Raw genomic sequence first — 15,124 nt, 5'->3', positions numbered from 1 at the left:
GGGGAGGGAGAGGATGTAGTTGTGGGGGTGCTAGACTGGGCTAGGGGGTTACTCCATCTCTCACCCGATAGTCCACTGTCACCGCTGGGTCTCCTTGAACACACCGGTCGGACAGACTGTCCATGTCATGATCTGCGGTGTTCCGAACATGCCCCCCCCTCCCCCCCCCCCCCTCCCCAACATATGAAAGCCTCTGAGAGCTTTTCTGTGTTTATGCTTGCAAATGGTTTAGTATCTTATTTGAGCTGCATGTGAGAACATTTGCCTGGAACACAGGTGTTTTTCATTTAGATGCACTTCTTATCTTTGTCAAAAAGTCACTAGAAAAAAGACTCTAGTCTGAGAATTCAAATTTGGCAGCGTTTATTCTAATTAGAGCGATGCTAAATGAGCTTTTTTCCTCCAGCCTTTGATAACAGCCCACATGTCTGTGAGAGTATGTTTACCTTTGTGGAGGAGATCCAATTGGTTCTCCATTACCGCACCTTAAAGCAAGCTTTGACCATTTTATTGGAAATGAGAATATGATTTCACACAGGTTTTCTAATCAGCAGACATTTAGGATTCATTTAGTCCATCTCCAGCTCACTCATCCTGTTCCATTTCAGAAGGAGACATTTTATTTATTTGTATTTTCTCTGCACTCATGTTCTTGCTGAAAGAGAAATGAACAAAGATAAAGAATATCATCAATGATTAATGTAAGAAGGAATTTAGTTTTGGTCGCTCAGGATGATTTCAAGAATCTTAAAGCACATGAATAATAATCACGAGAGCTCTGCCTCTCGATGTGTACTTCAGAGTGCATCTATTTGTCTGTTTTCCCTTTAGAAATGAAAGCCAATATGGTTTCTCTTTTCTCCTGCTGGAGCTTTGTTTCTGGCTAAATTGACCTTGCATGTGTATTCAGTGCATTTCCAAAAATGCTTCATATCTCTTATGAGATTTGAATTCTAAATCATCTAATTTGGTCGTTTAAACATCTTTAAATGGAAATGTAAAAAGAAATGTGAGCCTCACTGATGAGGCTCCATATCCAGTGAGCTATCATCTCTCAAAGTGTGGCTCTGGGCGTCCATCAGGTGCTCGCTGGCACGGATTGTAATGGCTTTTAGCAGACTCTAACAGTGTTCCCACGCTTTCAAAATAAACTTTGGATAAAGAGCTCAATTAACACCTGATGTGGAGTAAAGGACACGCATGAAGGCTTGCTCAGCCCCCCCAAAGCCTGCAGAGTGCAGGATGATGATGCATAAACACAGATAGTCCTCTTTCCCCACGATCAGACCATGAGATGTTAATCTCAAAAGGAGCATATTTGTGATAGTTTTTCCTTTTTTGGACAGTGCTGGCCTCCAGTGTCTGTCCAGATCCCAGCCCAGTGGGGAGGCACTGCGAGTGTGGAATTGCTCTCTTCCTGCGCCTTTCGTGGAGAAGAGTGGGCCTGACAGTGGGGAGTCTCTCTGTGCTGGCAGTGCGTGTTTTCCAGGGGCCGCCTCATGAAGCTCTGATAAAGGCATTCTGTCTGGACCCTGTCAATGCACACAGGCTGACGGCTTCGGCTGACTTGTACATAAACATATAGACATCCCCAAGCCTCCTGCTAGGGTCCATCAGAGTGCCCTCCCCCAACACTCTCATCCCCCCTCTCCCACTCACTCTTCCTCTCCCGCCCTCTGTCATCATTCCTGTCATTATTTCCTCCTTTTGATGTGAGGCTTCTCAGCCCTCTTTAGCTTGTGTTACTTGTGTTATCTCGAGTCACTCCTCTGCCTTTGGAAGGCTTCACAATTCTTGCCTTGATGTGATCACATTTATTTCATTTTGAGACCCTCCAACCGCCTCAAATATTGACTTATTGCTTTGCTACACACAGTCATTATTATCTAAGTGCATTAAAAGCAAATAATAACTCATGTGTAAGGAGGGCTAGAGTCATGAGAGGGAAAGAGTTTACACATCCGACCGGCGTTCTATTCAACGTGATGTTTTTTTCTAAAGCAGGGAAAGTGTTTGAGTTGGTAAGAAAGCCTGACAGATCTGAACAAACATGTTCAAACTTGTCCTGTGCGGGGGCTGGATAAGAATCTTTGCTGCGTTTCGAGGCCCCTGCTCTTCTTGTCTAGGTCGTCTAATCCGCCTGATTGCGGTTGGCCATTTTGTGTACTTTTCATCTACCGGAGAGTCTTGATTGTGCGGCACTTGTGCAACAGCTCTATTGTGTGTGGCGGACAAAAGCTAAAATCTCTCAGCCGTCCACAGAACAGCTTCTGAGCACTGAGTCTGTCTCATCTTCAAAAGCATAGTCTGAAGATGTACAGTGTTTGCTCATTATGGGCCATTCAATAGATAAATCACACATAATAGCAGAGCTTAGATAAACTGCTCTTTGTCTACCCTGCCCAACAATTGACATACAGCGTACCTCATCAGTGTCTGTGCATTTTTTTTTTGGCTCCTTTTTCAGGAATCTGGAAAGAAAGGTTTGATGGATAAGATATATATGGTGCAGGAAGTAGTGCTGGTTGTCCAGAACGTTTTGGAGGAAATCGCAAACATCGGAGAGAGAATCAAGAAGTAATTTCACATTTCATATTCATCATACTTCTTTTTAATTAATTTTGTTTGTTTATTTAATTTTGCATTCATCTGACACCATTATTCTCTTAAAGCATATTCAACTGGTCTGTCCCATTCCTGTCGTGCATGGCCTTCCTGATGCTGTTTGTGACAACAGCACTGTTGTATTACATCCCTCTTCGATATATCGTGCTGATATGGGGTAAGTTCAACATCTAAAAACTCTTAGTTATTTCTTACAATTCTGAATGAAAAATTCTGAATGCAAAACTAAAATCGTTTTGGGCAATGCAAACTCCAATTTGCTTTTTGATAAATGCTTCATTACTGTGACTAAACTCTCCTAACAAATTGTATAAAAATCGAGCCCTTAGCATAGTAGCAGAAATACAACACTTATTCAGTCTTCCTTACTGCACATCTTTGATTTAATGAAGTGCAGTAATTTAAGAACTGTACCATGCCTACACCTCTGCAGAAGCACAGGGATCAGACAGCTGAGCAGATTTCTCTGCTCAGTGTGGGCTGATGTAGCAGAGGCGAGGCCTAAGGTTTGTGTGCAAACAAAGCAGAGGTAGAGTAGCAAGCTGTATATAATACATGATGTCCTTGGGCAGTCTGTAGGCTCCTGGTCTAGCCTCTCATTATCTGCTGTAGTCATACAGAATAGACAGTCATCTCAGTGGTCAGGGAGATATGCTGCCCTTAACAGGCTCTCCTCCTCCAGCTGTAAGCCCACAACCACTGTACTTCCACACTGCCTTCAACACAATCAATACCAAAAAACCATCATATCAAACAAAAAACACACAGTCGGAGACACTCCTCTGCCCCCCCAGTTAACCCCCATCTCAGTGGTTGCAAGGCAAGCCTTTCAAGTTGCTTGCACATATTTAAGTCCTTAGGTTCTTTGTCTGCATGTTGAGGTACAGGCAGTACCAAGCTGTGAATATAATGGTCCCATTACAAGACCCCAGAGATTTAGTTTTTTTCTCTGTGGTGTGCAGCCATGTGCAAAGTAAATATAGATGTGCTATAAATGATCAGATTGAAGCAAACAAAAGTAAAGAAACATTTTCTTATTAATCTTTGGCTCTTTTTCAAACTAAAGCTATCATTATTTATCTTCTGTAATTGATTACGTACTCCTGTATCCATATCCATCTCTATTGGATTGGTCTGGCTTTAATTCAGTTGGACTGAAATGGATCAATTGAAATGGCATCATATAATGCAGTTACTAAACTCTATACCTAGATAAGGTTACAAAACTCTTTTCATTAGTGTAACTTTTTACGCTGTCATTAATGCTGGTTGTTATGACACCTTTTTATTTATTAATGTGTTCTTGTTTTCACAGGCGTTAAGAAATTTACCAAGAGGCTGCTCAACCCACATACTATGGACAATAATGAAATACTGGATTTCCTCAAGAGGGTGCCTTCAGATGTTCAAAAGGTAAGGGTCCAATTTTACATACAGATAGGGAAGGAATTCCCTGAAGATGGCCGCATTATTTGCTGTACCAGAATTCCCAAGTGTTGCAGAAATATATCCTCTGGCTTTGTTTGATTATTAATGGACTCTCGCCTTTAAAGCAGCCCCGGCCCAATTATTCCTCAGTTCAGCTCCATGTTGTCGTCGCATTGCCTGAGTGAGGAGATGCTCAGATCCGTCCTCAGCCATATTGCTGCAGCCTCGTCCGTTATTAGCAATTTTGCCTGTCTGATTGAAGCGCTGTGACATTAAATGCGGTGATTGGCCGAGGGCCGGCGGAGGGCTCCTGACGTCTCTGGCTGTTGTGTCAGCGCAGAAACTCTGATGTGGCCTCAGTCACTTCTGGGTGGTGGAGTCAATTAATGTAGTCGTGAGCCCCAGTCCTCTTGCCGGGTGCCATATGTGATTACATATTAGCCATGGCTGATATGTCATTTGCATTTACATCACAGAGCTGAGGAGAGCTGTCAGGCTGTTGTAAGTGGTGCTGGGCGCTCGCTGTTCTCTGACTGAGGATTTTGCTCGGCCAGGAAATGAAGTGCCACACAGCGCCTTCATCTCCCAGGTAACTCGCCAGACTGAATTCAGCGAGAAACCCTGACAGTCTGGATCTGGAAAGACACTCTCACCCCAGTCTGTTTCTCTGCTGCACCCTTGATGTCCTCCTGCAGCAAGCCGTTGCTGACTCCTCTGTGATGTTGGAGGGAGCCTGTGTTGTTTGAGATTTGGCTGACTGAGTTGGCAAAACAAGGTGGTGAATACATTTTGATTCGGAATCCTTTGTATGTCTTCTTCCCCGTTGGGATACGATGTTTGAGCTTTGAAAATGACTCACTTTCAAATCTCATGGAAACAATACTTTTTAGCCTGGTTTAAAAGAGAAACTACATCTTGAAAATAGCTCCAATCATGAAAAAACAAAACACCCTTAAGATTCATCATAAGTACGTTTCATTATGTACTGAGAAAAATAACCTTAACATCATATACACAGGAGACCCAAAACAATAGTCCACATATTTTGTTTTTGTTGACTTAGAACTTCAATCCTCAGATAGGTGTGGACACAAAAACAACACAAAGGCTGGAAATTGACTCCTGTCTTTCTTGCAAATGTGACTTGGCAATTAGTGCCTGTGCACATCTACAAAGTGTGCCTCAAACGGGGACTTCTGACAACACTGTCTGTCCTGAAATAAGAAGCATCTGTCAGTTCTGAGGACAGTTTCATGTTCTGATGCAGGAGGCAGTCACTTTGTTCCGACATTCCATCTCCCATTCTAATAATGGAGACCGGCTAATTAGCATAGAGTCCTTACCTTTATTCAACAGATTTGCCGTATTGTTTGAGCTCAGCAAGCATGCTTCAAAAGCAAGTTTTCAAGTTCCAGCTTTTCTCCTTTGAGTTCACCCTATGATCAGTCGTCTTTGGATTATGGTGGCAGCTTTGGGAGAAAAAAATATGGACAGTTGAATCTAATTTTTTGAATGTCAAAGAAAACATGATTCTACAACATACATTTAGTTTGTAAATCCATTTAGACATCAAGACATTTCTGGAAGAAAAAACATGACTACTGCATCATGAGCTTAATTCTACACATGTTACCAGCAGAAAAAAGAGGGTTTGAAAGCTCAAATGTCACATTTCAGGTCCCATTTTTCATCAAAGTCACACCTAGGTCTGTAAAGCTGCGAACAAAGTTACACGTCTGGTGATGTAACTCTCGCTTTGTAGCCTACGATTCTCAGGCTTGAACAACGTTTTCTTCAGGGGACATAACTTGCAGTGAGTGATTATGCAGTTTGCAACTCCTTCACTGGCCTGGCAGGTCATCTCAACAGTTGATGTCTGTTTCTAATATTGTGATTGTGGTGCAGAATGAGGGGGGCGTATGCTGGTACGGAACCCTTGACTCTTCAAATCCTTCCTCCCTGTGATTAATCCCCTCTGCTCCTGTGTTTAAAAAATGATTCATTACAGCCGAGCCCGCCTCGCTTTCCCCTGCACCAGCTCTCCTCAGGGGAGCCATTACCGTGCGCTCCACTGAGCTCGGATTACCTGCCTCTGACCAAACTCCTGTTTGTTTTTACAGGTGCAGCACAGCGCGATCAGAGCGCCCACCAGCCAGAACCAGCCGCGGAAGAAAAGGTAAGCTTGGCGGACACGCTGGATGAAAGGCTGCTCTTCTTTTTGAATACGGTACAACGCGGCCCACCTGACAACAATGCCTCAGTGCCAGCAGAGCCTGTGACCCTGAGCCCCTCCCCCCCACACCACCCTAACTCTGCCCCCTGCTGCTGAGGGGCAGCCGGCCGCTCTCTGGCTTGTGTGTTTGCCACCCCCCTGACAGAGGCTGTGAACTGCAGCAGCGAGGAGGCCAGCACATGGCGCTGTCAATCACAAGCCTGGAGGTAAAGAAAAGAGAGCGCTGCGAGGCTGAGCCTTCATCTTCGGATATCATTTAGAAAAGGAATGAAAAGCGTCGGGCTCGGCTTACCTTAGACCTCCACTGTTTTTTTTGGGACTTTGGTGAAACTAAGAAATATGCCTTCAGGTTAAGTTAATACAGGCCTAGCAGTTTATCAAAAACAATCCATGGATTTTTTTCTTTAACCATGTTGATATAATTAAAGGACATTTTGCAAAAGATTTTTTAAATAATCATCAAAATAATATGTTTAGTTGCACATTAAAAATATTAGGACAGAGTACTGAATTTTACTTTTTTTTTTGTGGTATGGATTTCCTGTATATAATATATTGCTTTCTTAATTCTCTCTTTGAACCAAATATATATTTATGTACTGCAAGTGTATTATTACCAGCTGGCTTTATGTGTATATATTTTTACTGAGTATATGTCTGCATCATCAAATGGAGAATTAGCAGAAATACTGAATAAAGAGTGTGATCAGTTTTGCTCTTGTTTTTGCTCTTGCTTTTTCAATAACTGCACTCCAGCGAGGTTGGATTACACCACTTCTTTACTTGAATACACAGTAAACACATCTGATTACACAGCACAGCCATTGGAACAGAGCTCACACACCGGCCACCGCTGCGCCTTGGTTACCGAGCTCACATCAAAGCTGTGTGGCTCCAGTGTGCTTCCTAATGCATTGCTTTGTTGCCTTCTCACAATAACAGGGTCCAGATGAGAGAGAAAGAGCTCATCTCACAGAGAGTACTCTCCATCCTCAGCACTTAGTGCTTTACATTTCCACTAAAATCACCTGGCCTATCTAATGGTTACACACACATACTCTGCTTTTTCCATCTGTCTCCCCACAATAGTATTTCCAAGAAGAGGGTTGAAGTATATCCTCTAACAATTCTCTCATCCATATTTAGTTTACGTATAAAACGTTTTTATTGACACCTTTGGCCATTGTGATTTTTGCAAATCTGTTCTACACAATTTCAGATTTTTCTCTCAAAGACAAAAAAACGAGTTCCTTTTTTAAAATGTTATCAATTCATACTGCACTAATTCAACATAATGGCTAGACTATATTAAAGCCTGTTTACAAAGCTAATATTTTTGCATCAAAAAGAAGATTACTCCTTTTACCTGCTTTCTGTCTTTTTGATAGTAGACAAATATTTCTCTTTCGAAATATTCATAGTTGGGACTGAAGTTGGGCATAACTGAGGCTCGGACCCCACCGATGGGAGTTTGTTCTGACTGATTGGGGGACTGAGCATCACGGCCGGGTGCCCCCCTCCTCAGCAGTATAGCACGCTGGTGAAAGAGCATCCATCTGTGCTTTGTGAGGAGTTTGATTGGCTCAGGGGGACCTGGTGGAGCCCCGGGCTATCTCTTTTGACAGGCTGATAGAGACATCACTGGGATCTCCCAGGAGCTGCCACCAGGGGTCCATTTCAAAGTGAGAGGGTGTGGAGGTGACCCTGAGCTTCTGACGAGCTAAATCCCACACACTGGCTGTAACCCTTCTACATTCTTGGCTCCATTGGGGCTTGGGGGCTGGTTTTGGCTGTGATGGGAGGAGGGCAGCGCTGAGGAGGGAGGGGTGTGGGGTACACAGATCACTGGCAAGACCCGATGAAGTGTCCCCAAGAGGTGAAACCAATTAAGCAAAACTCCCAGGGCAGTTTTTCATTAGACATTTCAGCAAACATACAAATTGCAGCGCTGGCCATCTATATCTCATAAAGCCAAATTCAACTAAAAGGAACTCACTTTGGGGAAAAGCCATTTTAAGTTGAAATATTATTGTGTCAGACATATCATTGAGGCAAATGCTGGCTCTGACATTACGAGAGGTCATATGGGAATACGGTTGCCTGCCTCCAAGCTGTCAGATCTTGGGATCTGTGGCACTGAGGTTGGACTTGGATGTTCCCTGTATCATTCATAGTCAATGGATCATACAGAGGAGGCTGTGCATGCACCAATGCTCATGATACCTACTCATACACACATTGGATGCACACACAAAAACACACAAAGCTCAAAGAGGTGTAATCATATTTAAGGAATTATTCATCAATGTATTTTCTCCTGGGGAGGCTCGGAGTCTCAGCAGAGGAAGTCACTGTGCAATATGGTCCCTCAATGCAGTGGGGAAAATCCCTGGATGTTTTACAAGCTTGCTAATGAACATTTGAGCCACACAGCAGTTAACATTGTCTGATCACATTTTTTCTCCAGTAGTTGTTGTTGTTGTGCATGGTGTGGCAGTGATGTCTTCATCAGCCTGTCAAAAAGGAAGTGCCTGCAGCTGTGGCGGATCCCCCCAGAGCCTGTCACACTCCTTGTTTCCATGGCAGTCCTTCAGGCAGCACCACAGGCAGGCTGTGTGCAAGGACCCATACAACCTGTTTTTTCAGCAGCCGCTCCTCTGATGTTCAGCCCCGGAGCGGGCGTCAAACTACCAAGTGCAGAGAGAGAGAACACTGCACCCTTTCCTTTCTCTGTGTCGGAGTTCTGTGCTGCTTTACAAGGAGATGCATAGCAAAAAAAATGTCCTCATTTGAATAAGCCACTATTCGCAGCACCTCCTTAGTAATTGTTACATGTGCAGTGCTGTTAAGGTTCTATGACCTCCTCTCTGAGAGACATAATGCTCACAGTAGGACAAAGTAAGGAAAGCACGACTCATTGTTGACTTACATGTGTTAAAGCTCTTATGCATGTGTTATTTGGTCCGCTTGTACCACCTGAGAAGCAGGTCATGGAGATCAGTAGCTGCGCTCCGAGTCCCAACTGGCCTAAATTAAAGGTGCAGAGGTTACGGTCTGCCTCCAGTCAGAATCTTGACACCAATAAAGAGCAGAATTTGCCGGGGAATAAACTTGGCGGAAACACAATCTAATGATATGAGTTTGCTACAGTTACATTATTTTGCCTATGTGAGCATATCTACCTGAGGAGGCTGCCTGCTTTAAAAATGATGCTGTAGCCCGCTTAAGCTGTTTGTTGCACGTATTAACTTTACCAGTCGGCACATTGCTTTCGTCTCTCCTGATGAAAGAATATATAAATCATGGTAACCAGGATTGATGTTGTCTCTGGGAATAAGATGGATTTAACACCTGAGAGAAAATGGTCGCTAATAACAGCTGTTTTCACTAGCTCCAGTTTGCTAATAATGTATTTTGTGGCCCACAGTACACACTGGTGTTAAGACATGGCAAAAGCCATAATTCTTTATAGCATCAAGAATAGAAGATGGCCTTTAAGAGCTGAAATTAAATCATTGGCCTTTAAAAGCATCCCTCTAAGGGGCAAGCTGCATTAATAAATTCAACTGATTCTGCTTTAATATTATTCAGAGTGCATTAAAATGAAGACAACAGCTGGGATCATGCCCAGTCTCAGGAGTATTGCCCGGGCCAATGAGTGCCGGCGAGATGCAAAGCATGTCTGAGCGCAGCCCTGCGTTGTGGACGGGGGGCACAAGTTCTCAGTGTTACAGGTGCAGGCCTGACAGTTGCTGTACTGGGATCAGAGGTTGTTGGGTACTGACACCGGCAACAGGACAGCGACTGCCTGCCTCAAAAGCAATGTCACATGGGAACAGACGCCCAGCCAATCAGACCCTTACTGCCACGGTCATGACTGAACTGCTTATGACAACCTTCAAACTGTTAAATGCTTTCTTTGTAAAGCTATTGTATGGAATAGTTATGGGCTTACTTTGTTTTGTTGAGAAATTGATAAACTGTAGGAGAAAAAAAACTGCACTGTGGCTTTGAAAACAAGAGAGGGAATAAAGTGTTAAGCTTTCTAACATTTGGTGTTACATCAGTGCTCTATAGTTAGCATGAGCACCCGTGTCAGGGAAAACAATACAAAGAATAATTGAACTGCATATTTCATTCTAATTAACAGTGATATAACGCAATGTGACTCTCAGCCTCCTGAGGAAAGAGCACCGTATTTTGTTTGATGAATCTGCTAAAGCCACAGCTAGTCTCGCCACTAACCCCTGGGGAATCAGGTATCATTAGAGATATGAACAGATCTGCTTTTTGTCGCTGAAAGAAGGGGAAAACACATTTCCTCTGTGCTGGCACATGGGTGGATGTGAAAGTGTTCAATATTAATAGCCTTTCATCAAGGACACAATTAGGACACCTCTATTTGACACATTCTATAGGTTCTGAATGAATATGGATATATGCTCCCAAGGAAGGAGCCACTGGCTGAATAACAAAGTGAAATCTCCAGCAAACCCAGCAGAATAAAGAATGCACAACATGACAATTGGGAGCTGATGTATTTTGATCCAATGTGAATTTAAAAGAAGCAAGAGACTCTTAAGTGTATTATTATTAGCCCGATTTATAATTCACGGCCCAGGGCAAGTTGTATATTTATCCAAATTAGCATACATTCCGCCATACAAACACAAATGCAGCACACACATTTAAGGGGCCACATTTCTTTCATCTGGTACACTTGAAGTATTACTTCTCATGCTTGGAAAACGCATTGACACTACCTGTGTGTTTCAGTTTCTCTGTTGCTTTCAAGGGACACAAAAAAATACTAAACGATTAAACCTTAACACTGGTCATGGATCAGTCAGAGGTTCAAAAAGAGAGCCGATCTGATTAGTGATTGCAGTTTAGTATATGTCATTTTCTACACCAGAGGCTTGTGGTGCTGACTGCAAAGCTAAGGTGTGAAGAGGGCTGTGGTGAAGTGAGGAAACTAATCACATGTGTTTCACCCCTGAGCACCGTCTCCTCCAAGCTCTGCCACATTATGACACAGGAGAGTCATGTAGCACACGAGCACGGTTAGGCCCATTAACCAGAGCGGCTAATTATCGGCTTCTACAAGGTCTTCAAGCTCTCAGGCAATGCATGTTCTCATTTCTGATTAAAAACATAAATGCATGCAGAAAAAAGAGGATCAATTACAGCGAGGCAGAATAGATAACAGCCCGTACCAGAGTAATTAGGCTGGCTGTTTCATCGGAACCGCTTGCTCTGTGATGAAGCTTTAAAGAGTCCAGTGGCAGAAACACCACAACTGTGTTTGTTTTATTTATGATGTTGCAGTGTCACCCACTGGGGCCCAATTAGCCTGCGACTGATGCCTTGGAAAGCATCTCACTGCTCCTCTTTGACAGGAAATGAAAGCTGCACTCGTGTATGTCCTTCTAGTGACCCGTGGGCTTCAACCTGTTAAGGGCAGACTGGCCAACAGCAACGACTTGAACATGCCACCACAACCCCCTTCCTTCTTCCAGGCCCTTTGCCAGTATATTTCATACCATTTAACTGTGTCAACAGAGGACATTAGGGATAATCTGCCAGTTGTGGAAGTGGTTAGGCTCCACATTCGCTTTCTCCTGGCTGATTTGATCGTGATGCGCTGTAATGTATGTAACAGCCTTTCTCAGCGTTCCTTACCCACATGAGGGAGCACCACCATAAGGAATGAGCCTGATTGTAATGTTGGCTTGAGCTCTTACACCAGCTTCAAACCGTTTGTCAGAGTAATTTTCTTAATTAACTGTGATGTGCTCTGATTAAAATAGTATTTACCAATTTACATCATATCAGGCAGCACAGGGTTTAAATTGGCTTTCTCGGACGTAATGCATATGTTTCAAGAAAAGAGAGAGAAATAAGGCAGTAAATTATCTAGTCAAGCTTTGATATGGTATTATAAATACTGTTCAATTTTTTTAGAGGACATGCTCATTTTAGCGGCCAGCTTCTTCTTTGGTCTTGATAACAATAACAACTGTACTTAAAACCACTTTCATGCAGTCCTCCACACCTTCCTCTTTTCTTCATTAGAAGTACACAGTGCTTCATGTAATCCTTGAATTACTCCACACACACAAACACAGACAGACATAGTTTATTAGTTTCAATAGGCAAATGAAAAAGAATGTCTATGGTCCTTTAAGCAAGCAGCAAGAGACCAATTAGTAAGTATCTCTATTCAATTTCTCCATATCTCTACTGAGTGAGTGTGAGGGAGAGAGGGGTCTGGGGGGAGGAGTTTGAGCGGCACAGACAGGAAGAGAGAAAACAAAGCCATCATCTCCCAGTGCTTGCCCTCCTCTCCCCTCTCCTCTGCAGCTCCAATTACTGGCTTCTCTCCCTGCCATCAGTATGCAGCAGGGCCGCTCCTCTCCTCCACTCGCCCCAGGCCATTGAATACGTTACCTCCGCTATGGGGCTGGGGGCTCAGGGGCACTGCGCCCCCTAACCCCCTGGATAATTTGGGATTCCTGCTTCTGCCTTGGAGAGCTGAAAACAAATAAAACACCCAGATAAATAAAGAAATAAGGTTGCCTCACAAATATCTAGAGATCTACTGATTTATTGATTTGTTCATTCCTCTACTTATTGTTTGTAAATCATTACTGATCCGCAGCCACCCACAGCTTCCATACAAATCCTAAGAGAGAGGATGAGAATGCACTTCACTCAGGACAAAGTTTTAGCAGATAGACAAAGATAAAATATAGTTTTTTAAAGTGTATTTCTTCTTCCAACTAAAATAAACAAAATAGAAATCAATATTGTATATAGTTGAGTGTTTTGCTGGTATCCGAGAGTGTCATAAGATTTCAGTGAGCATATTTTGCTTAACTTTTTTAATACCATATTTATGTTAGTAAATTATGCATATATTTCTTATCTTACAACATTTAATGTATACATTGATTTTCTGTCTCCTCAGACATAACTTTGTTTCTCTCACAATATAAAACATCTGTCTCAAATCTTTTTTACTTTTTTACAGACCACTGTTTGTTTTAAGTAAAGACTATTGTCAGGTGAGAATAATCATGTCCATTCTTTTGCACCCCAAAATCTGCGCAATGCACTTGAGGCAAGTCTATGAAGCTGTTCAAACTTGACTGCCTCTGGCTTAGATTTATTTTCCATCTCCCTGTCTTTGTCCGAGGTTTAAGGTTTAAGGTACAGTAGCTCACAGCTACAGACCATACAATTGGTATTAAAGCACTTCAGGTTTTGTGCACAATACAGAAAAGATGTGTTTGAAAAAGAACAAAACACATTTTAAAGAACGCTTCATAATATATCCCTCTACATGACTATTTGTATCATCTTCACAATGCTTAAGTGGAGCTGAATGTTCTGAAAATGTATGCAATCGTAAAATGGAATGAACAACAAAAGGGTGCTTCACTGCGGATCTAAAATAGTGGAAGAGCATTTCTGTCTGTCTAGAGCCTTTTATGTTGACAAACACCTACACTGTAGTTCTCATGCAGTGGTCTGTGTCCACAGCTGCTCTTCCCACTCGCCTGCGAGCAGATGTACGCTTTGCTCTTTAGGGTAGAGCCTCATGACTGACTGAATTGTTTTGGAGATAGAGATAACAATGAAATTCAAAGAAATGGGGTGGAAATGGTGGCGTGAAAAAGGAGATCTTCCACTTCATCGTACAGCTCGAGGAGGTAACTGAGAGCAAAAGCCCAACGTGGGCCGTCCAAGCCAGACAGAGCTCACATCGCACCCAAACTGCTTCATGCTCCTCATAGTGACATCCATGCCTGTTTAATATGCTTTTGTTTCTCCAAAAAAACAGTTGGTGTAAATGATTACTAGATTACTTAATGTAGCGCTGAATCAATGCTCAAATGTGTCTGTCCCTGCTACACAGAGCAGGCGGGCTGGGCGGGCAGAGAGACAGTGAGCAAGATAGAGCCATGGGGGAAATTAGGAGACTATTACGGAGACACTGTTGTTACTCTTGGCTTCCTCTAGGATTTTGTCAGTGAATGTTTCTCCATTTTAATACACTGAACAAAAATATAAACGCAACACTTTTGTTTTTGCTCCCATCTTTCATGAGATGAACTCAAAGATCTAAAACATTTTCTATATACACAAAATAACCATTTCTCTCAAATAATGTTCACAAATCTGAAAAAATCTGTGATAGTGAGCACTTCTCCTTTACCGAGATAATCCATCCCACCTCACAGGTGTGGCATATCAAGATGCTGATTAGACAGCATGATTATTGCACAGGTGTGCCTTAGGCTGGCCACAATAAAAGGCCACTCCGAAACGTGCAGTTTTGCTTTTTTGGGGGGGTCTGGGGGGGTCCGAAAACCAGTCAGTATCTGGTGTGAGGGTTAGGGTTAGGGTTAGGGTAATGTTGTGAATTGAGTGGCCCAAGGTGGTGGTGGGGCTATGGCATGGGCAGGCGTATGGTATGGACGATGAACACAGGCCACTCGGTTCACAACATTACCCTAACCCTAACCCTAACCCTAATCCTAACCCTCAAAGCAGATACTGACTGGTTTTCGAACCCCCCCAGACCCCCCCATTAAAGCAAAAATGCATGTTGCAGAGTGGCCTTTTATTGTGGCCAGCCTAAGGCACACCTGTGCAATAACCATGCTGTCTAATCAGCATCTTGATATGCCACACCTGTGAGGTGGGATGGATTATCTCGGCAAAGGAGAAGTGCTCACTATCACAGATTTTTTCAGATTTGTGAACAATATTTGAGAGAAATGGTTATTTTGTGTATATAGAAAATGTTTTAGATCTTTGAGTTCATCTCAT

At 42.9% G+C, this 15,124-nt stretch overlaps 1 protein-coding gene across 3 annotated transcripts in view; it reads left to right on the top strand.

The window, feature by feature from the left end:
* mctp2a (multiple C2 domains, transmembrane 2a) overlaps positions 1-7,000 on the top strand; it is a 35,241-nt gene extending 28,241 nt beyond the window's left edge. For all 3 annotated transcript variants that reach the window (XM_079682353.1, XM_079682352.1, XM_079682354.1), the window contains 4 exons: positions 2,468-2,577; positions 2,673-2,782; positions 3,941-4,038; positions 6,174-7,000. In XM_079682353.1, the coding sequence (XP_079538479.1) occupies positions 2,468-2,577; positions 2,673-2,782; positions 3,941-4,038; positions 6,174-6,233 (378 nt within the window). In that variant the 3' untranslated portion in view covers positions 6,234-7,000. The remainder of the gene's footprint in view (positions 1-2,467; positions 2,578-2,672; positions 2,783-3,940; positions 4,039-6,173) is intronic.
* The last annotated feature ends 8,124 nt before the right edge of the window (positions 7,001-15,124 follow it).

Source organism: Notothenia rossii, assembly GCF_949606895.1.
Source record: "Notothenia rossii genome assembly, chromosome: 5".
NCBI classification, from domain to species: domain Eukaryota; kingdom Metazoa; phylum Chordata; class Actinopteri; order Perciformes; family Nototheniidae; genus Notothenia; species Notothenia rossii.
Note: the sequence above shows the minus strand (reverse complement) of the source record. Positions and strands in the feature narration are given on the sequence as shown.